Source organism: Oncorhynchus masou, chromosome 28 (assembly GCF_036934945.1).
Source record: "Oncorhynchus masou masou isolate Uvic2021 chromosome 28, UVic_Omas_1.1, whole genome shotgun sequence".
NCBI lineage: Eukaryota > Metazoa > Chordata > Actinopteri > Salmoniformes > Salmonidae > Oncorhynchus > Oncorhynchus masou.
In genome coordinates, this window is record NC_088239.1 from 66,496,913 (window position 1) to 66,520,447 (window position 23,535).

At 43.9% G+C, this 23,535-nt stretch overlaps 1 protein-coding gene across 1 annotated transcript in view; it reads left to right on the forward strand.

The window, feature by feature from the left end:
- The window catches only part of LOC135518106 (GDNF family receptor alpha-2-like), a 77,215-nt gene extending 63,267 nt beyond the window's left edge, over positions 1–13,948 (forward strand). Inside the window, exons 5-9 of the mRNA XM_064943006.1 lie at positions 7,758–7,867; positions 9,247–9,387; positions 9,660–9,844; positions 12,202–12,249; positions 13,072–13,948. Of these exons, the coding sequence (XP_064799078.1) occupies positions 7,758–7,867; positions 9,247–9,387; positions 9,660–9,844; positions 12,202–12,249; positions 13,072–13,206 (619 nt within the window). The 3' untranslated portion in view covers positions 13,207–13,948. The remainder of the gene's footprint in view (positions 1–7,757; positions 7,868–9,246; positions 9,388–9,659; positions 9,845–12,201; positions 12,250–13,071) is intronic.
- The last annotated feature ends 9,587 nt before the right edge of the window (positions 13,949–23,535 follow it).

The window sequence follows — 23,535 nt, forward strand, 5'->3', positions numbered from 1 at the left end:
CTCAATCGCACGCCACACTGCTCTTTCCCACCTGGACAAAGGGAATACCTATGGGAGAATGCTGTTCATTGACTACAGCTCAGCGTTTAACACCATAGTGTCCACAAAGCTCATCACTAAACTAAGGACCCTGGGATTAAACCTCCTCCCTCTGCAACTGGATCCTGGACTTCCTGACGGGTCGCCCCCAGGTGGTAAGGGTAGGCAACAACACATCTGCCACACTGATCCTTAACCCTGAGCCCCTCAGGCGTGCGTGCTTAGTCCCCTTTTGTACTCCCTGTTCACCCATGACTGCATGGCCAAACATGACTCCAACACCATCATTAAGTTTTCTGACGACACAAAAATAGTAGGCTTGATTACCGACAACGATGAGACAGCCTATAGGGAGGAGGTCAAAGACCTGGCAGTGTGGTGCCAGGACAACAACTTCTCCCTCAATGTGAGCAAGACAAAGGAGCTGATCGTGGACTACAGGAAAAGGTTGGCCAAACAGGCCCCTATTAACAATGACGTGGCTGTAGTGGAGTGGGTCGAGATTTTTAAATTCCTTGGTGTCCACATCACCAATGAACTATCAAGGTCCAAACACACCAAGACAGTCGTGTAGAGGGCACGACAACACCTTTTCCCCCTCAGGAGACTGAAAAGATTTGTAATGGGTCCCCAGATCCCAGATCAAGAAGATTTATACAGCTGCACCATTAAGAGCATCCTGACCGGTTGAATCCCCTCCTGGTATGGTAACTGCTCGTCATCTGACCATAAGGAGCTACAGACGGTAGTGCGTACGGCCCAGTACGTCACTGATGCCAGGTTTCCTGCCATCCAGGACCTATATACTAGGCGGTGTCAGAGGAAAGCCCAAATAATTGTCAAAGACTCCAGTCAACCCAAGTCATAGTCTGCTCTCTCTGCTACTGCACGGCAAGAGGTACCGGAGCGCCAAGTCTAGGACCAAAAGGCTCCTCAACAGCTTCTACCCCCAAGCCATAAGACTGGTGAACAATTATTCAAATGGCTACCCACACTATTTACATTGACAACCCCCCCCATTTGTTTTTGCACTGCTGCCACTCGCTGTGTATTATCTATGTATAGTCACTTTATCCCAACCTACATGTACAAATTACCTCGACTAACCTGTTCCCCCGCACATTGACTTGGTATCGGTACACCCTGTACATAGCCTCGTTATTGTAATTTTTTTGTGTTACTTTATAACTTTTTTACTTTAGTTTATTTGGTAAATATTTTCTTAACTCTTTCTTGAACTGCATTGTTGGGTAACAACTTGTAAGTAAGAATTTCACGTTATTTAGCGCGTGTGACAAATTCAGTTTGATTTGATTTGATTTGACAGGTGAGTGCCAGGCTCTTTATCAATTCATCCTTCCTCGATTATCACCTCTTCTCTCATCACCTTCTTCTCAAATCCAGTTGGAGAAGAAGGTCAGAGTGGAGGGACCTTGTACCTTCTCTTCCAATAGAGTTGCGATACAATACAGGTGAAGAGATAGGATGTGAGTAATTAAAGAAAGACAAAGTGAGACAAAGACCCAGTAGCCATCGTGTGGTGATGTCACCTGACCTGAGACTTAAAGTATTGTTATCCTAGCCCAACCAAGATAATGTTTTTTTTGTAGAATAATGGACTCTGCTTCGTGGGTATGAAGTGCAGTTGTGGACAGGGGTTGCATCCTAGGTCAGCCATACAGGGATTGTTAAACCCACACCAATGATCAAGGACATCAGCTTCTGCTGCAAATATGTGCAATACCATCAGACATCATTAGAGTGACAACCAAATAAAACAGGCAAAAAAGAAATGTTCAATGACCAAAAAATACACGATACTAAATTCAAAGAATCAACACTTTATTTAATATTATACAAAGAACGCCTATGTAAATGGTTAGTAGGTTTAGACATCCATCTCCAAAATAAGAGATGAATAGTTAAATGAATAGTGTCTAATCATTTACATTTACATTTAAGTCATTTAGCAGACGCTCTTATCCAGAGCGACTTACAAATACAAATAATAAGCAGAATGTCAGGGCTGGGCTGGAACAGAAACCTGCTGTCATGACTGACCACGAGAAACCAAATAGGTCAGATCAGATTTGAAATGAATAACTTCAATCAGACCCCATTTCACCCGTAGAGAGGGGAGGATAGACACTCACGCCCTGTTGTAAACAAGGGAGAAGATCCAGGTCTGTGCACTCAAAATTCGCCAGAGGAATGTGCAATGTCTCTACAGAAATTTTCCCTCTGAAACTTTAACACGTTCAAAAGCAAATTCTGGAACAATATTTTGAACGTAGAACGTTTGATCAATAGAACACTCTTGTGATTTTGTTTGTTATATGTGCTGTCCTTAAAAGTGTTATAAAGGAAATACTGTAACTTGTAAAGTATACCCACTACATGGATGAAGCTTCCATACTATGGGTTGTGCAAATAATTGAAAAATTATGAAAGTGTTTTTGTTAAGAGAGGGATGTGATTTGAGAAGTTATAAGAGATAATTGTTTTCCATAACTTTGCACAGTGTGTAATCACTGCCCCGGAGTGAGGTCAGGGAGCATGCCAGCTTGCCAGAACCACCCCTATCGAGCAAAAGTTATAAATGACGGTTTAACAAATTAACACATCGAACCAGAGAAAAGTGTGAAGTGGCAGCTACACGTTTAAAATGGTTTGAACTTTGAATCTCAATACGAGGTGGAGGCGATAAAATCCTCTCCCGATCAATCACTGGTACGGCTGATTAGCTGTCCTAAGGAAGGTATATTCGGAAGTGAATTTAAGTATGACCATCCCATTACTGTGCTCAAACCATCGTATTATGCTACTCTCATCACACCACTGGGGAACCATCGATATGTCTGGCTAGCCTATCTTCAAATAAGTATCTTCAAGAGTGAATGGAAGGAAAATCAACTCTGTAGTTCTGTTCAGGACTACATGACAAGTCACCGGATACCGGACAACAGCAGAAGAGTAGTTGGAACCATTTCGGACAATCAGAGTCTTACAAGCGTCCCACGAAAAGGCCCAACCCCCTTTCCAAGGCTGCCCCGTTCATCGAGAGATCCCAGGTGAAACCAGGCATTTCATGTAAATACATTAATGACTTCTTGCTCAAAGTTGGTGGCGGTTTGTGTGCAAAATATTTGGTTATTGTAGGTGAGAGTAGTTTCTGAATGTGGCAATGTTGTGTCTCTGTCCCTCTTTCCCTCTTCATCTGTTCTTTAACAAGTATCCATAAGCTGTAGACCACACTACCGAGAGAGAGTTATCTGTATTCTTTGTAGCCGTTTACATAACACCACAGTCAGAGGCTGTCACTAAGACATCATTGAATGAGCTATATTCCACCATAAGCAAACAAGAAAATAAGTGCATCAATGACGTCGTCCCCACAGTGACCGTACGTACATACCCCAACCAGAAGCGATGGATTACAGGCAGCATTCGCACTGAGCTAAAGGCTAGAGCTGCCGCTTTCAAGGAGCGGTACTCTAACTGGGAAGCTTATAAGAAATCCCACTATGCACTCCGATACACCATGAAACAGGCAAAGCGTCAATACAGGACTAAGATCAAATCGTACTACACCGGCTCTGATGCTCGCCTGATGTGGCAGGGCTTGCAAACCATAACAGACTACAAAGTGAAGCACAGCCGAGAGCTGCCCAGTGACATGAACCTACCAGATGAGCTACTTCTATGCTTGCTTTGAGGAAAATAACACTAAAACACACATGAGAGCAACAGCTGTTTCGGAAGACTGTATGATCACTCTCTCCGCAGCCGAAGTGAGTAAGACCTTTAGATGGGTAAACATTCACAAGGCCACAGGGCCAAACGGATTACCAGGATGTGTACTGCGAGCATGCGCTGACCAACTGGTAAGTGTCTTCGCTGATATTTTCAAACTCTCCCTGTCCGAGTCTGTAATACTAACATGTTTTAAGCAGACCACAATAGTCCTGTGCCCAAGAACACTAAGGTAACCTGCCTAAATGACTACCGGCCCGTAGTACTCACGTCTGTAGCCATGAAGTGCTTTGAAAGGCTGGTCATGGCTCACATCAACACCATCATCCCAGAAACCCTAGACCCACTCAATTTGCATACCGCCCCAACAGATCCACAGATGATGCAATCTCCATTGCACTCCACACTGCCCTTTCCCACCTACACAAAAGGAACACCTATGTGAGAATGCTATTCATTGACGACAGCTCAGCGTTCAACACCATAGTGCCCTCAAAGCTCATCACAAAGCTAAGGACCCTGGGACCCTGGGAATTTAATAACATTTGATTTGATTTGATGTTGTTGTCATTCCGTTAGGGACCTGTTTTCAGCGTATTATGTCTCCAGTCAATAACCAGTGCAGTGTGTGTGTTTATCCTGTGTTCCCATTTAATTAGATATTAAATAAACAATTAAACCAATTTCTGCAAGGAGATGCAAGGAGGTTATGACTGTTCAGATTGGTGATATTATATGAGGATATGATTAATAAGTTGACTGTTTATAGATGTGATAGGTAGACCTTTTAGAGTTTAATTAGGGAGATGGTAACTCTTTATTCATAAAGAACCACTCTCATGGTGTCCCAGATCCTATTGAGTCAATTGTTACATGAATAATTTAATCAGGTAACAATTAAACATAGTTAGTTTATTAGATAAATAACACTCTTCAGATTAATGTTAAAGTCAAGTCACGACACTGCACACCCAGTAGCTAGATCTCTTGCAGCAAGGTTGGCCATGCATATTCTAGGTCTATGCATTGTTATTTTTAACAGTATTTGTGTAGTCCTACAACCAATTCTTGCAGTAAAGCAATTCCATATGTAATCCATTGGAGATATACCCTTCAGTCTCTTCAGGACTTTCTCTGGGACTGTATCCGCAGACAGGGTTTAGCAGCTTTCACAGGTCTCTGTATCTGAGGTTAGGAAACACAGAAATCAGACCAGGACTTGCTTCATTATTCTCAAGTGATATAATAACATTTGATATTTTGTTGTAATTGTGTTTTTAAATTGTCATAGTTCTCTCTCTGGGACTAGAAACCTGTTAAATAGCTCCTAGCTAGGTAGCTAACATCATTGTTTGTAGCAAATTAAACTAATATTGGATGGCTGTCTATCCTATTTACAGTATATGTTGCTCGCTAGCTGATGTTATCATGGTTAACATGATAAACAACTTACCCATGATGTGTAGCACATCTTTGCACCACCACCTCCTGCTGCTAATGTTACTATCAATGCAGGCAATGCTGCCCGATGAGATGATTCTTTGGGAAATCTATAAACTTACATTTTCTAAAATAGATTTACCCAGGTCGCAAGGACCAACCCACCCATGAATAATGTGGTCAAAATGCAACTAGAATAAGCTAGCTTGCTAGTTATTTACAAACACCCCGGAAGTTATTTGGGGTTCTAGGGTTAATTTCCTCTCCTCCTCAAAAAGCTGTTAAAGCTGAGAAATGTAACTCTTTTGGCGGCCTGGTTATAGATCTGTCAATTGTATTGAAAACAAGTCCTAAGAAGCGGTAGATCTGTTCTATGTGCACTATTTCAATGTTTCCCTTCTTGGGTTTAGTTTTTGTGTCTTTTACTTTTGGTTTTGTACACCAGCTTCAAAAAGCTGAAAATACAATATTTTTTGTTATTAAAAATATTTCACAGCAGTTTAGATGGTACAATGAGTATCTACACAATGACTGCTTGTTTTGTCACATAAACTGAAACCATTAGAAATGTTGCAACCAGGAAATGGCGGAGTGGACTGTGAGAATGAGTGATGGGACGATTGATACCTGTGCTCCAATGCAGTTTTCAAAGTACTTCTGAACTAACACGTACTAATGCTTGTTGCAAAGTAAACATTATCACATGATCAATGACGTCCAAAGCTTTGTTTGATCATGTGGTTTTTCAAATCGTGTTGCAAAATGCAAGATCCCACTGATTTCAATGTCGTTCCGGTTCTATCTTCGATTCCAAGCTGCTTTCAAACACTGACCTCTACTGGTCACCATACTTACACATTTACATTTTTTCATGTAGCGTCACCTGAATGGTAGCAGGTAGATTTGGGGTCCAGGGGATCAGAACACTCAGACTACAGGGAATGGGGTTGAATCGCTGCAATATTTTGAAAATTGTTTCATGTGACACCACACTTTCTGCACATTGTTGTTTAAACAGTTAGTTTTATTAAGAAAATTACAAGCTTCTGTCTTAAGCATCCTATTTAATGCCACTGATTCAGTTTTTGACAGTAAAAAAAGGAATTCAAAACAAAAAAAGGGACGCATGATGGAAGGTGCAACCCTGTAATGGTAACTGATTGGAGGCTACTAAGACTCATAACTAACTGCTGTGCCATGGCCATTTGATGGATATTTCAACATGTAGCGTCAGCGCCATATTTTCTGGTCTAATGTAAATTTTGTCAGGAGTTGATTTTATGGAGAAAAGGGTGGTCCATGACGGCAACGTAATGTCTATGCTCACATGGGCGTGTCCAGTGATTTGGTTAACTTTATATGAAAACCCATATTTTCTCATTTAGAAGGTCAACATCACATTACATCTTTTCACAAATAGTTTCATGTTTAATCACATATGTTTCACAATATTTAGATGTAAACCCATAATTAAGAAGTATACACAACCAAAGACACAGTAATGAGTGTTTCTTGTCCTTCATGAGATCACCAAATGAAACAAACTCGTCATGACTGTCCCTTAAGTGTCCACGTACCACTCTCACATTGTCCAAAATGGAAATATTGTTTAATTATTCATATTTTTGATGTCCAAGGGTCTCTCTGTGTTCCACAGTTTACATTCCAATCTCGAACACTACAGAGCATAGAGGCAGTATATTTTACAACTGCCATAAAACAGCCGACTTCCCGCTCTCCCCCTCATACGAGAGAGAGCACGCTGTAGAGTGGACCCACTGTAACCTGATCCTTCAGATCGTCACAGGGGAGTTATGACAACACAGGGACATGTAATCTTGTCAGTATATCCATAATCTTTGGATGAACCAACCCCAGTTACAAGGCCATGTTTCGATGGGATAGCGTTTATGTCAAAATTATATTTTTTTAGTTGCATTTTAGCTAACCCTTTAACTAACTCGAACCTAATTCTCCTAACTTGCTATGTTAATTGTCCTAACCTGCTGCATAAGTTCTCCTAACCTGCTACGAAAAGTAATTTCTGACAAACGGTATACCATCTAGTCTAGTCAAAACCCAGTTACAGCCATGCATCAACTCAACCATTTTCTATTCTATTCCAACAATTAACTAACATACAACTAATCAGAAAAGTGCAAAGTAGTTTCTAGGTAGATCATTCATTAACATTACAATTCAGAACAACTGATTACAATATCTTAGAGCTATACAACAATCACTTAGAAAACAATATATTCCATAAAATAACCCTACAGTATGATCATAGACCGTACTGCAAGTAAAATGGTAGAATGACCATGTATTATGTATTTTATAAGAATCCCCATTAGCTGTTGCAAAAGCAGCAGCTACTCTTCCTGGGGTCCACACAAAATATGAAACATAATACAGAATGACATAATACAGAACATCAATAGACAGCTCAAGAACAGCTCAAGGACAGAACTGCATACATTATGTTATGATGAAAATGTAAAATGTGCCTGTGTGTGTGCATGTAGATCAAGACTGGCTGATTTCCATACGAACTGTCAGATGACGGGTCACTCCATCACCAGCTGTCCCCATGATAACTACCATGGCTGCCTCATGGCCTACGTAGGCCTTATTGGTGAGTACACACACACACACACACACACACACACACACACACACACACACACACACACACACACACACACACACACACACACACACACACACACACACACACACACACACACACACACACACACACACACACACACACACACACACACACACACACACACACACACACACACACACACACACACCTAGCCGAAAATCTGTTGATGTGCCTTTGAGAAAGTCAAATAACACAAATTTGCTCGAGGTGCACCGTAGTACTATGGCTGACCCTGTAAAACAACACATTTCACTGCACCTGTGTGATGATAAAAAGGTAAAGCCATTTGAATTCAATCACTTTTTGACATTATCCTGTTTGATTTCAAGGGACATTTTGGACGTGAATGCCAAAACATTCTGGAGAATGTACTCAAAGTTGACCTATTTTGCATCATCAAAGGTTTTTGTGTTGTGGACGCTATCGGTTGAGACACAGCATGCTCTTGAATACAAGATGTGTGTCATTTCAATCATAGAAATATAATTCATAAAATGGATTCCTTCAGACCACTGCTGGTACGCCCTTGAAATTTAAACGACTACCACAAAGATGGCCGCCGGTCCACTCGCCGTCGAATGTCAACTTAAATGGTCATGTCTGTTGAATTATCTGTATTTCTATGATTTCAAAAGGTTTCCTATGGAAGTTTGTATAATTTAAAAACAACAGATATTCCCATTCAAGTCAACATTCTCTGGTGTGTGGACCTCCAACCGTCTTTGTGGTACCTTTTGAAAGTCAAAATGTAAATTTTTTTCCCATTTTATCAGCTAAAACATGACACCTACCATGTATTCAAGAACATGTTGTGTCTCAACCGATGTCGGGCACAACACAAAATAAGTTACAACATATGGGAATATGAAAAAATCTGAGTTTAGGCGTGTTCAGACAATTGACATTTAAGTTTAAAAAATGACATATATACATTTTTAATTATTATTATTTTTTAATAACAACCCTGTTTGTAAACTTTTAAATTCTATAAATCTCAAACATTTATCTTTTTCAGTGATGAGACATGGATATCACATGGTACGATGGGGTATGCAAAATAGGTCAACTTTATCTCTTGAATGTTTTGACATTCAGGTCCAGAAAGTCACATTCAGAGCACTTCTACAATGGGCTAATATGTATGAAAAGTTTTATTCAAATCAAAAGGGGTGCTGTCAAAAAAGTGATTGAATTGAAATGGATTAATCCAAAACATCACAATGTTTTTTACACACACTTTCTCCATATTACAGCAATTTGATGGAGAGGTTTCTATCCCAGCAGAAGTGTTCTTCAAACATACTCTTGGTCCTTACTATCATCCCCCCTCCCTCTCTCTCCAGGGTCTGATGTGACTCCTAACTACATGGACAGCAGTCCCAGTAACAGCACCATCTCTCCCTGGTGCTCCTGCAGAGGGACTGGCAACCAGGAAAATGAGTGTGACGCCTTCCTCAGAGACTTCACACACAACACCTGCCTCAGTGAGTGGAGTGCCTGTGTGCCCGTGTGTGTGCCTGTGTGTGTGTGTGTGTGTGTGTGTGTGTGTGTGTGTGTGTGTGTGTGTGTGTGTGTGTGTGTGTGTGTGTGTGTGTGTGTGTGTGTGTGTGTGTGTGTGTGTGTGTGTGTGAGAGAGAGGTCCCTAGGTGTTTTTTTTTAAATAACAGTGACCTAGCTACAATACCTGCACTCCATCTTGCCTCTCTTAAAGTCACAACCTGTATCTTCTCTCCTTTTCTCCTGCCTGTTTTTGTAGAGAATGCCATCCAGGCGTTTGGCTATGGTCCAGAGGGGAGTGTACTTCCTGTTATAGAGTCTTTGGCCACGCCCTTTCCTCCCATACAGCCACCACTCAACTCTAAGCCCGCCCCCTCGCTCCATGCCAATGAAATCAAGCCTCAGGACAGCACCTGTGTCTTCTCAACCTGCGCCAACCTTAAGGTGTGTGTGTGTGTGTGTGTGGTGACATTGGTTCAGGTGAAGTAGTGTATCTACTTTCATAGCGGATATTGAGCATAATCTATTAATTATTTAATTATTTGAAATATCTGGTCCTGCCGCTCTATATATAAGTCTAACTGGAATGGAGCCTGGAAGGGGGGAATGCACACACAGAAATAATACACAAAGGTAACAGTGTGAAATAGAATGGAATTATTCATGCTATTTGTATATGTATACATACAGTGGGGCAAAAAAAGTATTTAGTCAGCCACCAATTGTGCAAGTTCTCCCACTTAAAAAAGATGAGAGAGGGCTGTAATTTTCATCATAGGTACACTTCAACTATGACAGACAAAATGAGAAAAAAAATCCAGAAAATCACTTTGTAGAATTTTTTATGAATTCATTTGCAAATTATGGTGGAAAATAAGTATTTGGTCAACAACAAAAGTTTATCTCAATACTTTGTTATATACCCTTTGTTGGCAATGACAAAGGTCAAACGTTTTCTGTAAATCTTCACAAGGTTTTCACACACTGTTGCTGGTATTTTGGCCCATTCCTCCATGCAGATCTCCTCTAGAGCAGTGATGTTTTGGGGCTGTTGCTGGGCAACACGGACGTTCAACTCCCTCCAAAGATTTTCTATGGGGTTGAGATCTGGAGACTGGTTAGGCCACTCCAGGACCTTGGAATGCTTCTTACGAAGCCACTCCTTCGTTGCCCGGGCGGTGTGTTTGGGATCATTGTCATGCTGAAAGACCCAGCCACGTTTCATCTTCAATGCCCTTGCTGATGAAAAGAGGTTTTCACTCAAAATCTCATGATAAATGGCCCATTCATTCTTTCCTTTACACGGATCAGTCGTCCTGGTCCCTTTGCAGAAAAACAGCCCCAAAGCATGATGTTTCCACCCCCATGCTTCACAGTAGGTATGGTGTTCTTTGGATGCAACTCAGCATTCTTTGTCCTCCAAACACGACGAGATTAGTTTTTACCAAAAAGTTATATTTTGGTTACATCTGACCATATGACATTCTCCCAATCTTCTTCTGGATCATCCAAATGCTCTCTAGGAAACTTCAGATGGGCCTGGACATGTACTGTCTTAAGCAGGGGGACACGTCTGCCACTGCAGGATTTGAGTCCCTGGCGGCGTAGTATGTTACTGATGGTAGGCTTTGTTACTTTGGTCCCAGCTCTCTGCAGGTCATTCACTAGGCCCCCCTGTGTGGTTCTGGGATTTTTGCTCACCATTCTTCAGATCAGTTTGACCCCACAGGGTGAGATCTTGTGTGGAGCCCCAGATCAAGGGAGATTATCAGTGGTCTTGTATGTCTTCCATTTCCTAATAATTGCTCCCACAGTTGATTTCTTCAAACCAAGCTGCTTACCTATTGCAGATTCAGTCTTCCCAGTCTGGTGCAGGTCTACAATTTTGTTTCTGGTGTCCTTTGACAGCTCTTTGGTCTTGGCCATAGTGGAGTTTGGAGTGTGACTGTTTGAGGTTGTGGACAGGTGTCTTTTATACTGATAACAAGTTCAAACAGGTGCCATTAATACAGGTAACAAGTGGAGGACATAGGAGCCTCTCAAAAAAGAAGTTACAGGTCTGTGAGAGCCAGAAATCTTGCTCATTTGTAGGTGACCAAATTCTTATTTTCCACCATAATTTGCAAATAAATTCTTTATAAATCCTACAATGTGATTTTCTGGATTTTTTTTCTCATTTTGTCTATCATAGTTGAAGTGTACCTATGATGAACATTACAGGCCTCTCTCATCTTTTTAAGTGGGAGAACTTGCACAATTGGTGGCTGACTAAATACTTTTTTGCCCCACTGTACATGGGTGTGTACATGAGTGCGTTCGTGCATGATTTTGTGTGTGCGTGTGTATACTGTAGTGTATGTTTAAACTGTCAGATCCCTGCAGCTGGGAGTCTAATCCCAGGACTGCTGCCTCCTGCACAGAACTCCTGACATTCAGACTGATCACGTAGAGGGCAGGGGGAGGGTGTGTGTGTGTTTAATAACGTTAACTAGTTATTTCTCTCTCCGTTTTCTGCTCTCTATTATTTTCTTCATTTCCTGGCCATGAAAACAGCTCTTCTTGTTCTGAGAAGAGATAAGATCTGATTGGTTCTTCCAGCCAAGTGACGGGTGTAGATATGCTAATGAGACCCAGAGAGGGGCTGATGGGAGAGGGAGATAACTGGAGATACTGGCGTGCGCACAAGAGAGTGAGAGAGTGAGAGAGAGAAAGTATAGGATACATTACATGAGTCTGGTGAGTGTGTTGTTGTTGCTCATGCTGTGTGTAAGTCAATACTGATGGTGTATGTTTTTTTACAGGATGGAGAACAAAAGTGCATTCCCTCCAATGACTTTGAGTGTGAAGAGGTGAGTGTGAGTGTCTGTGCATTAGCGTCTGTGAATTTGTGTGTGAGTGAGTGAGTGTGTGTGTGTGCGTGCGTGTGTTTGCATGTGTGCGTTTGTGTGTGTGTGTGCTTGCATGTCTGTCTTTGAATAGCAGGTTGTATGAAAGCAACAAATTTGACATCAGTGTCTGTTGTAGGTGTTTTTGAGACTCTATGTTGCTCCTCCTGCTGCGACTCCTCTTTCATTCATTCCTTAATGATTACGTTAAGGGTTAAGGTTTGGGATAGGGTTAAAACAAAAACAATTAAGTCTAACACTGTGATTGAACACACAACCCTAGGAGCCAGAGCTTGTGGCTTATACCCATCCATCATCCCTGTTCACAATGCTTTAGCAAAACCCAAGTCTACTTGATGGTATTAGCGCTCAACATTGCCCCTAGTGGCATTTTATTTAAAAGGCATCTCCCAACATCCTCTGGAAATGGATGGATGTTCAATTTCAAAGTGAATCTTGAGCAACCTGGTTGAAATCACTCCTCCTGCTTTGTATCATTCCTCCACATTCTGTCCATTTGTCATATATAGTTTACTATTTTCTGCATCTCCATCTACTCTGTCCATCAACTATCTTCATCACTCTGTTCATCCATCCATCTATTCACTCATAACTCAATCCTGTCTTTCCCCTCTTTCTCTCATCTTCTCTCTCCATCCTCAAAACACATTTACATCTTATGTTTAATTCCCCCTCTTTCACTTTATTTCTCTTTCTCTCTCTCTCTCTCTCTCTCTCTCTCTCTCTCTCTCTCTCTCTCTCTCTCTTTCTCTCTCTCTCTCTCAGGCGTTATTGGCACAGGGTTCTAAGGGAGAAGAGGGTAGAGCCCAGCACTCTGCAGCAGCCCCTGGAACCCTGATTGTGAGAGAGTGTGTGAGTGTGTGCATGTCCATGTTGGGGCTTTTGCTCCAGGCTCTGTAGTACACATGTACACTCCTGACTGCTGACCTCGAAACCCTGTCCTCGGGGTCAGACAGGAAGCCCAAACGCCACCCGCAGGAAGTTCTGTGACATCACATCCTCCACTACCATGTCAAAACAACAATATCGACAGAAAAACTGAGCGAAGATGAAAGCAGAGTCGAAGAAAGGAGAAAAGGTATTGGAGAGGAGAAGTGATGAGATGAGAAGAGAGAGAGGACAGAGAAGAGACTGGCACTCATTCTACAGAGAGACAAAGAGAGGGAGAGAGAGAAGGAGACAGACACTGGATGGATGATTCTACACATGCCCTGTCCTATCCTCCCACCCTGAACACTGTGGACTCTCAGGTCTGCATTACCACCCTTTGTCTTGGTGTTTCTGAGTGTATAGACACTTTGGCTGAGATGGTAGTTCTGATGTCTAACTAATAGAGTGCAGAATGAGTTGGCGAAGTGTGCTGCCAAAAGACGCACTTCCTAAAAATCTGATGGGACACTGCACCTCCAGAAATTCATCCTCATATGCATTTTAAAATAAACTGTAAACAGGGTGCGAATTACGGGGGAGACGGGGGGGCTCAGCTCACCTGAATGAGACGTTAGCTCCCTTAAATGCAACTAAAGTCAAACTTTGGGGGGTCGCTAAATAATGCTAATTTAACTATTCTCCTATTTGTTAAAAATGCAGTGGTAAATATGTTTTACATTGGTAAATATGAGAATAAAAGCTTACAAATGAAACAAACACCCCTATCTCTCTGTCATGGTTTAAACCATTTATTTCTAGGTAGAGGCGCTGTCCACTTAGTACTGCTGAATTTTGGCCTCAGCTGAGCTCCTTTACGCATAGATTTTCCTTTGTACTTCCTCATTTGAGGAAGTCCTTGATAGAAAATAGCCTTTATTCCAATGCATTAGATTTATTTGTTGATTTATCATTGTTTGCTTTTGTTGGTCAGCTGTTTAGAGCGCTCATTGCTTTGTTTTTCAGGTGCGTGTGGGTACTGGTGTTCTCCGTGCCACCCGTGGCCAGAAGTACCAGACCATTTATTTAGCTTTATTATTTTCTATCAATATTTGTATTCTTTCCTAGATCAGCTGATGATGGTCAACAGTATCACTAACCAACTAGCCTATAGCTGGACACCAATGTGCATCCAGTCCATCCATCAAGTATACATTAATGAAAGTAGGCTTTTAATGTAACTTGTTTGGTTAGAAGCATCTGATTATGGCATAGGTCTACATCATTTTGGATTTATGTGCCCATGACAACTGTTTTCACATCATAAAATGTCATGTTGGCATAGTTACACTTACAGTACATCTACAGAAATCTCCAAGATCCAGGATTCGTACAAGGTTTAAGTTCAATGTTCTAATTCAATTGTTAAATACTTATTTATGACAAATAACACTGTTAATAATGTAATTCATGTAAGGAACTAAAGTTACTGTTTTATGTCACACGATCTGTGAAGACTCCAAGCATTAACTCATGATTTATGGACAGCTCATGAACTAGGATGTAAAACATGTTTTGATTCAACTCATGTATTATATTGAATGTAGGCTACCTTTTCTGCGTGTGTGTTCATGTGTGTAAAATTGCCTCGGCTGAGAGGGTAGGCTACCGGCAGTGGTGTAGGCCTAGCTGTGGGACCGGCAATAGGCTACCGGCAGTGGTGTAGGCCTAGCGGTGGGACCGGCAATAGGCTACCGGCAGTGATGTAGGCCTAGCGGTGGGACCGGCAATAGGCTACCGGCAGTGATGTAGGCCTAGCGGTGGGACCGGCAATAGGCTACCGGCAGTGGTGTAGGCCTAGCGGTGGGACCGGCAATAGGCTACCGGCAGTGATGTAGGCCTAGCGGTGGGACCGGCAATAGGCTACCGGCAGTGGTGTAGGCCTAGCGGTGGGACCGGCAATAGGCTACCGGCAGTGGTGTAGGCCTAGCGGTGGGACCGGCAATAGGCTACCGGCAGTGGTGACCGGTGGGGCAATAGGCTACCGGCAGTGGTGTAGGCCTAGCTGTGGGACCGGCAATAGGCTACCGGCAGTGGTGTAGGCCTAGCGGTGGGACCGGCAATAGGCTACCGGCAGTGATGTAGGCCTAGCGGTGGGACCGGCAATAGGCTACCGGCAGTGGTGTAGGCCTAGCTGTGGGACCGGCAATAGGCTACCGGCAGTTTTTTTTTTTTTTTTTTTTTTAAACTAGGCAAGTCAGTTAAGAACAAATTCTTATTTTCAATGACGGCCTAGGAACAGTGGGTTAACTGCCTGTTCAGGGGCAGCTCGGGGATTTGAACTTGCAACCTTCCGATTACTAATCCAACGTTCTAACCACTAGGCTACCCTGCCGCCCCAAGTGGTGTAGGCCCAGTGGTGTAGGCCTAGCGGTGGGACCGGCAATAGGCTACCGGCAGTGGTGTAGGCCTAGCGGTGGGACCGGCAATAGGCTACCGGCAGTGGTGTAGGCCTAGCGGAGGGACCGGCAATAGGCTACCGGCAGTGGTGTAGGCCTAGCGGTGGGACCGGCAATAGGCTACCGGCAGTGGTGTAGGCCTAGCGGTGGGACCGGCAATAGGCTACCGGCAGTGGTGTAGGCCTAGCGGTGGGTAAACGCAAGCAAACGCTGTTTACCCACCTTTTTCTGAAAAATGCATTGAAAGTAGTCTATAGGGAGCGTTTTCACAGCGACCGGCAATAGGCTACTGGTAGGCCTATTAGAAGTTCACGGTAAAACACATTGTGGCCTAGTAAGTTGACACTGTGTGTTAGGGTAACCATCCCGTTTTCATAGGACAGATACAGACGCATTTCAGGTGTCCCGACTTTTCAGGCTACAAAAAATGTCCATTTGTCAGCGAGACGCATCAATTAATGCAGGCCTAATCAATGGCCACCTCTGAATGTCATTAGACACACTGTTTGATGTTTTGTAACAAATGTCTATTTCCATTCATCAAATGACGTGAGTATACATGCAGCTTGAATTCTGGAATTATTTTAGAGTATACCAACATGCACAGGTAGCCTACTTTTTGAAGTGATTTGTTTGGCAATCAGATAAAAATATCATGACTGGTTGTGTTCATGCCACATTAAAAGGTCTTTTATTTCTACCGTTTAAATGACATCTTCATTATTAGGCCCATACATTTTTTTCAATAGAGACCCCCCCTGAATGTCATGGGGTAATTCGCACTCTGACTTTAGACCTCAAGTGTGAAGAATTGGACAGGGCAACAATCGAGGAGAGGACTAATCTGCTAGGGCCTCTGACTCTACTTTCATTAGATGGACACTACTGGAATTGGACTAGACTGCACAGACTCTAATGTGATTGGAGCAAAAAGTCCAGATAGGAGGGACTGTTCCTCTGTCCCTGACCTTAGTAACCTTCACATCTCAGACAGACAGACAGACAGACAGACAGACAGACAGACAGACAGACAGACAGACAGACAGACACACACACACACACAAAAAAAACTCCTTAAAGACACCTTGCAGACTTTCTCCCTCAACCTCTTTAGTCCTCACTGCCTGGCAGATGGTTAATACACACACGTGCGCACACACACACATATTCCACTCTCACGTGCAAACACAAACACACACACACATATTCCACCCTCACGTGCAAATACAAACACACACACACATATTCCACCCTCACGTGCAAACACAAACACACACACACACATATTCCACCCTCACGTGCAAACACAAACACACACACACATATTCCACCCTCACGTGCAAACACAAACACACACACACATATTCCACCCTCAGGTGCAAACACAAACACACACACACATATTCCACCCTCACGTGCAAACACAAACACACTCACACACACATATTCCACCCTCACGTGCAAACACAAACACACACACACATATTCCACCCTCACGTGCAAACACAAACACACACACACATATTCCACCCTCACGTGCAAACACACGCTCACACACATATCCCACCCTCACGTGCAAACACAAACACACACATATTCCACCCTCACGTGCTAACACAAACACACACACACACATTCCACCCTCACGTGGAAACTTACAGAAACACGTCAAGGACACTTTGCAGACTTCTGCAGATACTATTGTAAGTTGAAGTGGTTTTCTATCTCAGTTGTGTTGTTTAAACTGTAAAAAGAAAATAGAGTCATGTAAAAATATGATTAAAAAAGTAAGTCTCACTACACAGCTGTGTGCATCAGTTTGAGTGTATACATTTGTATTATATATTTGTGTGTGTGTGTATTATAATTGTGTGCATTATACCTCTGAAACTCTGTGGAGTATTTTTATATGTTGGAGTGTGAGGCTAGTGGAGATCCAGAACACGGACAGAGGCGTGACACACACTTGTTCTCCAGGGAATGTGTGTAAATCATCTGTTGCCATGGATACTGGTGGTGCCAACACTCATCTCTGTCAGGTCTTACTGTACTTGTCATATTTTCTTTTCCTACTGTGAGAGAGAGAAAAATAGAGAGAGTGAGAGAAGAAGAGGGGGAGAGAGAAAATGAGAGAAAAGCAAGAAGAGAAAGGAGAGGAGGGGAGGATGATAAGGTGCAGGTTTCTATGTACGCTTTTACTGAGCTACAGCAGCGTAAATGAAATATGTGTCTAAAGACCTGAATAAAAACATCTGTAACAATACCTGAGTTTTCTGTGTGATTGACTAATACAAACATCATGAGATCTGTATTGATGTGTGTCTATGTTTTTCCTACTTTGTTTCAGCAAGTGGTTTCATCTAGTACAAAGACATCAGCTACTACTATGAAGTACACTACACAACCAAAGTATGTGGACAATGTCATTGTATGCTGTAGAGTTAATAGCTCCAGGCCATTATTCCTCCTCCACCAAACTTTACAGTTGGCTTTTTGCATTGGGGCATGTAGCGTTTGCCTGGCGTCCGCCAAACCCAGATTTGTCCGTCTCACTGCCAGATGGTGAAGCGTGATTCATTACTCCAGAGAACGCGTTTCCACTGCTGCAGAGTCCAATGGCGGCGAGCTTTACAAACACTCCAGCTGACTCTTGGCATCGCACATGGTAATCTTAAGATTGTGTGCGGCTGCTCGGCCATGGAAACCCATTTTATGAAGCTCCCAATGAACAGTTATTGTGCTAACATTGCTTCCAGAAGCAGTTTAGAACTCATAGTGAGTGTTGCAACCGAGGACAGATGATTTTTATGCGCTACGCGCTTCAGCACTCGGCGGTCACGTTCTGTGAGCTTGTGTGGCCTACCACTTCACGTCTGAGCCGTTGTTGCTCCTAGACTATTCCACTTCACAATAACAGCACTTACAGTTGACTCGGGCAGCTCCAGCAGGGCAGAAATTTGACTAACTGATTGTGGGAAAGGTGGCATCCTATGACGGTGCCACGTTTAATGTCACTGAGTTCTTCAGTAAGGCCATTCTAATGCCGATGTTTGTTTATTGAGATTGTATGGCTGTGTGCTACATTTTATACGCTGTCAGTAACAGGTGTGGCTGAAATAGCCGAATCCACTAATTTGAAGGTGTGTCCAAATACTTTTGTATATAAAATGTCACTTTTAAGGTTTCAGGAAGCCTAGTGGTTAGAGCTTTGAGCCACTAACTGAAAGGTTGCTGGTTTGAGTACCCAAGGTGACCAATCTGTCGATGAGCCCAACAAGGTATTTAACCCTAATTTGCTCGAGGGGCTCCGTACTACTATGTAAAACAACACATTTCACTGCACCTATCTGGTGTGTGACAATAAAGCAGTTTCATTTTATCAACTTTTATGAAAACGGAATCTCAAGGTCGGTGCTAATTTTCATTATTCTCCTCTAATCAGGGACTGATTCAAACCCGGGACACCAAGTACATTCTGCTCAGCTCTCCATTTCAGAGAAAGTTTGGTCACGTCATATCTTCAATCTACTTTTCGTTCTCAATGTACGAGCACAGACAGACAGCCAGACAGGCAGGCAGACACTGGCAGCGAGAGGAGTTAATCACAGTCTTAATTCTCTCCTCCTGCTGTAACTGTGTTTAAAACATAAGCTCATAATATGAGGATTTATCTGCAGTGTGTGTGTGTGTGTGTGTGTGTGTGTGTGTGTGTGTGTGTGTGTGTGTGTGTGTGTGTGTGTGTGTGTGTGTGTGTGTGTGCGGGTGCGGGCGTGCATGCATGCAAAGACAAAGGGGCATTCAGCCCTCCTGCATATTGCTATAGCAACAAGTGTGAAGTGTGAAGTACGTTGGGAAAAGGCTAATTGCAAACCAAGAAAGAAGGAAGTGGGGGGGGGGGGGGCTGGGGAAGGGAGGCGAGTTGATAGAGAGGTTTATAGCCCTTTCATGCAGTCAATGACCAAAAGCTCCCTCTTTGGTCTCAACGGTGGAATGTTAATATTTTTTATAAGAAATAAATATATTTTTTAACTGCTGTTAAAATGTTTCTATGTCAAATGGTTTTGCTATATTGCTATAAAGTGTAATATTGGGATGCAAACTCAATTTTACATTTTTTAATTTAACCAGGCTGTAACGGTTTTCTTTAGTCGAAGGAGAGGCGGACCAAAATGCAGCGTGGCTATTTAGATTCATGTTTAATGAAATAAGAACACGAACAGTACAAAAACAATGAACGTAACGAGAAAACCTAAACAGCCTATACTGGTGCAAACTAACACAGAGACAGGAACAATCACCCACAAAACCCAACACCAAACAGGCTACCTAAATATGGTTCCCAATCAGAGACAATGACTAACACCTGCCTCTGATTGAGAACCATATCAGGCCATACATAGAAATAGACAAACAAGACATCCAACATAGAATGCCCACTCATATCACACCCTGACCAAACAAAACATAGAAACATACAAAGCAAACTATGGTCAGGGTGTGACAGTACCCCCCCCCATGGTGCGGACTCCGGCCGCAAAACCTGAACCTATTGGGGAGGGTCTGGGTGGGCATCTGTCCGCGGTGGCAGCTCTGGTGCTGGACGTGGAGGTGGTGACGGATAGACTGGACTGTGCAGGCGCACTGGAGCTCTTGAGCACCGAGCCTGTCCAACCTTACCCGGTTGAATGGTCCCGGTTGCCCTGCCAGTGCGGCGAGGTGGAATAGCCCGCACTGGGCTATGCAGGCGAACCGGGGACACCATGTGCAAGGCTGGTGCCATGTAAGCCGGCCCAAGGAGACGCACTGGAGACCAGATGCGTAGAGCCGGCTTCATGGCACTTGGCTCGATGCCCACTCTAGCCCGGCCGATACGCGGAGCTGGTATGTACCGCACCGGGCTATGCACCCGCACTGGGGACACCGTGCGCTTCACAGCATAACACGTGCCTGCCCGGTCTCTCTAGCCCCCGGTAACCACAGGAAGTTGACGCAGGTCTCCTACCTGGCTTTGACATACTTCCTGTGAGCCCCCCCCAATACATTTTTGGGGCTGACTCTCGGGCTTCCATCCACGCTGCCGTGCTGCCTCCTCATACCAGCGCCTCTCCGCCTTCCCCGCCTCCAGCTCTTCTTTGGGGCGGCGATATTCTCCAGGCTGTGCCCAGGGTCCTTTTCCGTCCAACTCATCCTCCCATGTTCAGTCCTCCTCGCGCTGCTCCTGCTGCTGCCCGTTACCACGGCGCTTGGTCCTGTTAAATTGCGTGATTCTGTAACAGTTTTCTTTAGTCGAAGGAGAGGCGGACCAAAATGCAGCGTGGCTATTTTAGATTCATGTTTAATGAAAAAAGAACATGAACAATACAAAAACAATAAACGTAACGAGAAAACATAAACAGCCTATTTTTTAAATATTTTTTTAGAAAAAATAATTTATTACATTCAATAACATTCACTCATAATTTTCATTCATACTTCAATAATAGTATTTTAATTTAACTAAACAAAAACCCCAAACAAGACCTCAGGGGAGCATCTTCCCTCCCCGTCATCCTACAAACTACCTTTCCCTTTCTCCCCGTCCCTAATCTATCCCCTTACAAATCTAAATGACACCGAGCCCTAAACCCCCCTTCCACCTCTCCCGGGCAGCATGATGCCCCCACTTCCTCTCCTCCCTCTTCATCCTCCCCCTCAAATCTCCTTCCACCCTCCTCACTATCCCTTCCTCCCCCAATCTCTCCCTGTCTTCACCATGTTCTGCCTGGCTTCCCACAGCCCCGTTTAAAGAGACTCATGAGAAGCCAGAGCAGAAACCTGTCCCTATCCGTCCCTTTCGCTCTCCCTACACCTCTCTCTAACCTGGCCCATGTCAATACAAAATCCCCTCTTACCAAACCTAACAACACTTGCCCTAGCCCATACTACTCCGGCAAAGGCACAGTCCCAAAAGACATGGCGCACAGTCTCCTCCCTGCCACAAGAGGATCTTGGAGAGGTGGGGGATTGCGCCAAACTATGCCGGTACATGATGGAACGTACCGGCAAGCACTTGTGGAGGCTCAACCAATTCAGGTCCTTGAGCCTGTTGTCCAGGCCCCGCGCCTGCACTCCCTCCCAGACCACTGCCGAGATGCCCACTACAGGCACTGGACTCCCTGCCTGTCTGACCTCCTCATACTGGTGCCTGTGATCTAAACCTATTCGGGCAACTTCAACCTCAGGGTGTGCACGCAACCACTTGGCCGCATGGCCATGCGTGCCCTGGCGACCCACTCGTACCTGCCAATCCACATGAACTGAAACACAAGCCTCACTAGAAGCCTCCTCAGACAAGCCGGCAATGGGTAGATGTACGCCAAATACAAAAGAGATGGCAACACATCCACCTTTAGGACCAGGATCTTGCCCATAAAAGACAAATACCGAGCCTTCCACATCGCTAGCTTCCTCTGTACTACTGTGATACCCATGTTCCAGTTAAGCATCGCTGAGCCGGAGGTCTCAAAATGGACCCCGAGAATCCTCAGGGCCCCCTCACAGAGAGATAACCCCCCGGGCACATCCTTTCTACCGCGCCATCTTCCGAAAAACTTAACGGAAGACTTTGCATGGTTCAGAACCGCTCCCGACACTCGGGCAAAATCCCCAATGATGGCAAGGGACCTTGTCAGGCACGAGTCCTTGCACAGCAGCAAGGAAGTGTCGTCGGCGTACTGCGTCATCTTAACATGCAGCCCACCACTTCCAGGGATCAACACGCCTTCCACCCCTGTGTCTGCCCTAATGGCAGCCCCCAGAGGCTCCATGTACAGAACGAAGAGGAGAGCCGAGAGTGGGCACCCCTGCCTGACCCCAGACGAGAGGTCAAAAACGTCACCCAAGTGACTATTTACACGAACTCGGCACCCCGCTCCGACATATAATGTACGAATCCATCCTATGAACTTCTCCCCAAGTCCTAATCAACCTAACACTCTGAATAGAAAAGATCTATTCACGCGATCAAAAGCTTTCGCCTGATCTAGCGCTGCTACCATTAAAGGCAGGCCTCTATCTTCAAACCAAGTGATGGAGTCCCTGATTAACTGTAGGTTCCATCTAATAGAGCGGCTCTCTACCCCGCACGTCTGATCCTCATGGACGACGTAGGGAAGGGCTGTACTCAACCGGTCTGCTAAAACCTTTGCAATTAGCTTGTAATTTACGCACAGCATGGTCAACGGCCGCCAGTTGCCTAGGTCTGTTACTTCCCCCTTGTTATATAAAAGTGACAGCACACCAACAGCCATTGATCCCCCCGGGACCCCCGTCTCAAGGATGGCTTTCAAGACTTCGAGGACCACTGGTCCAAGTATACCCCAAAACTTGAGATAAAACTCAGCCGGCAGCCCATCCATCCAGGCACCTTCCCCTTTCCCATCCTCCTAAGAGCGCTCTCAACCTCTTCTAGTGAGATCTGGGCCTCCATCACTTCTCTAATGTCCTCCGGCAACTGCCTGGACAAGTGTTCTAAAAACACATTTCCCTGCTCTACATCTATTTCCCTTTCCTTAAATAAACCTTGGAAATGATCAGTTGTCACCCTGACCATTTCCTCTGGTTTTCTAACTATATCTCTTTGTTTCTTGGGACCTAGAACAAACATCCCTGTTTTGTCAGAGTTTAAAAGTAGAAAGTTTGCAGCCATCCACTTCCTTATGTCTGAAACACAGGCTCTAGCGTGGGCAATTTTGGGTCTTCACCATGTTTCATTGAAATGTACAGCTGTGTGACATCCGCATAGCAGTGAAAGTTAACATTATGTTTTTGAATGACATCCCCAATAGGTAAAATATATAGTGAAAACAATAGTGGTCCTAAAACGGAACCTTGAGGAACACTGAAATTTACAGTTGATTTGTCA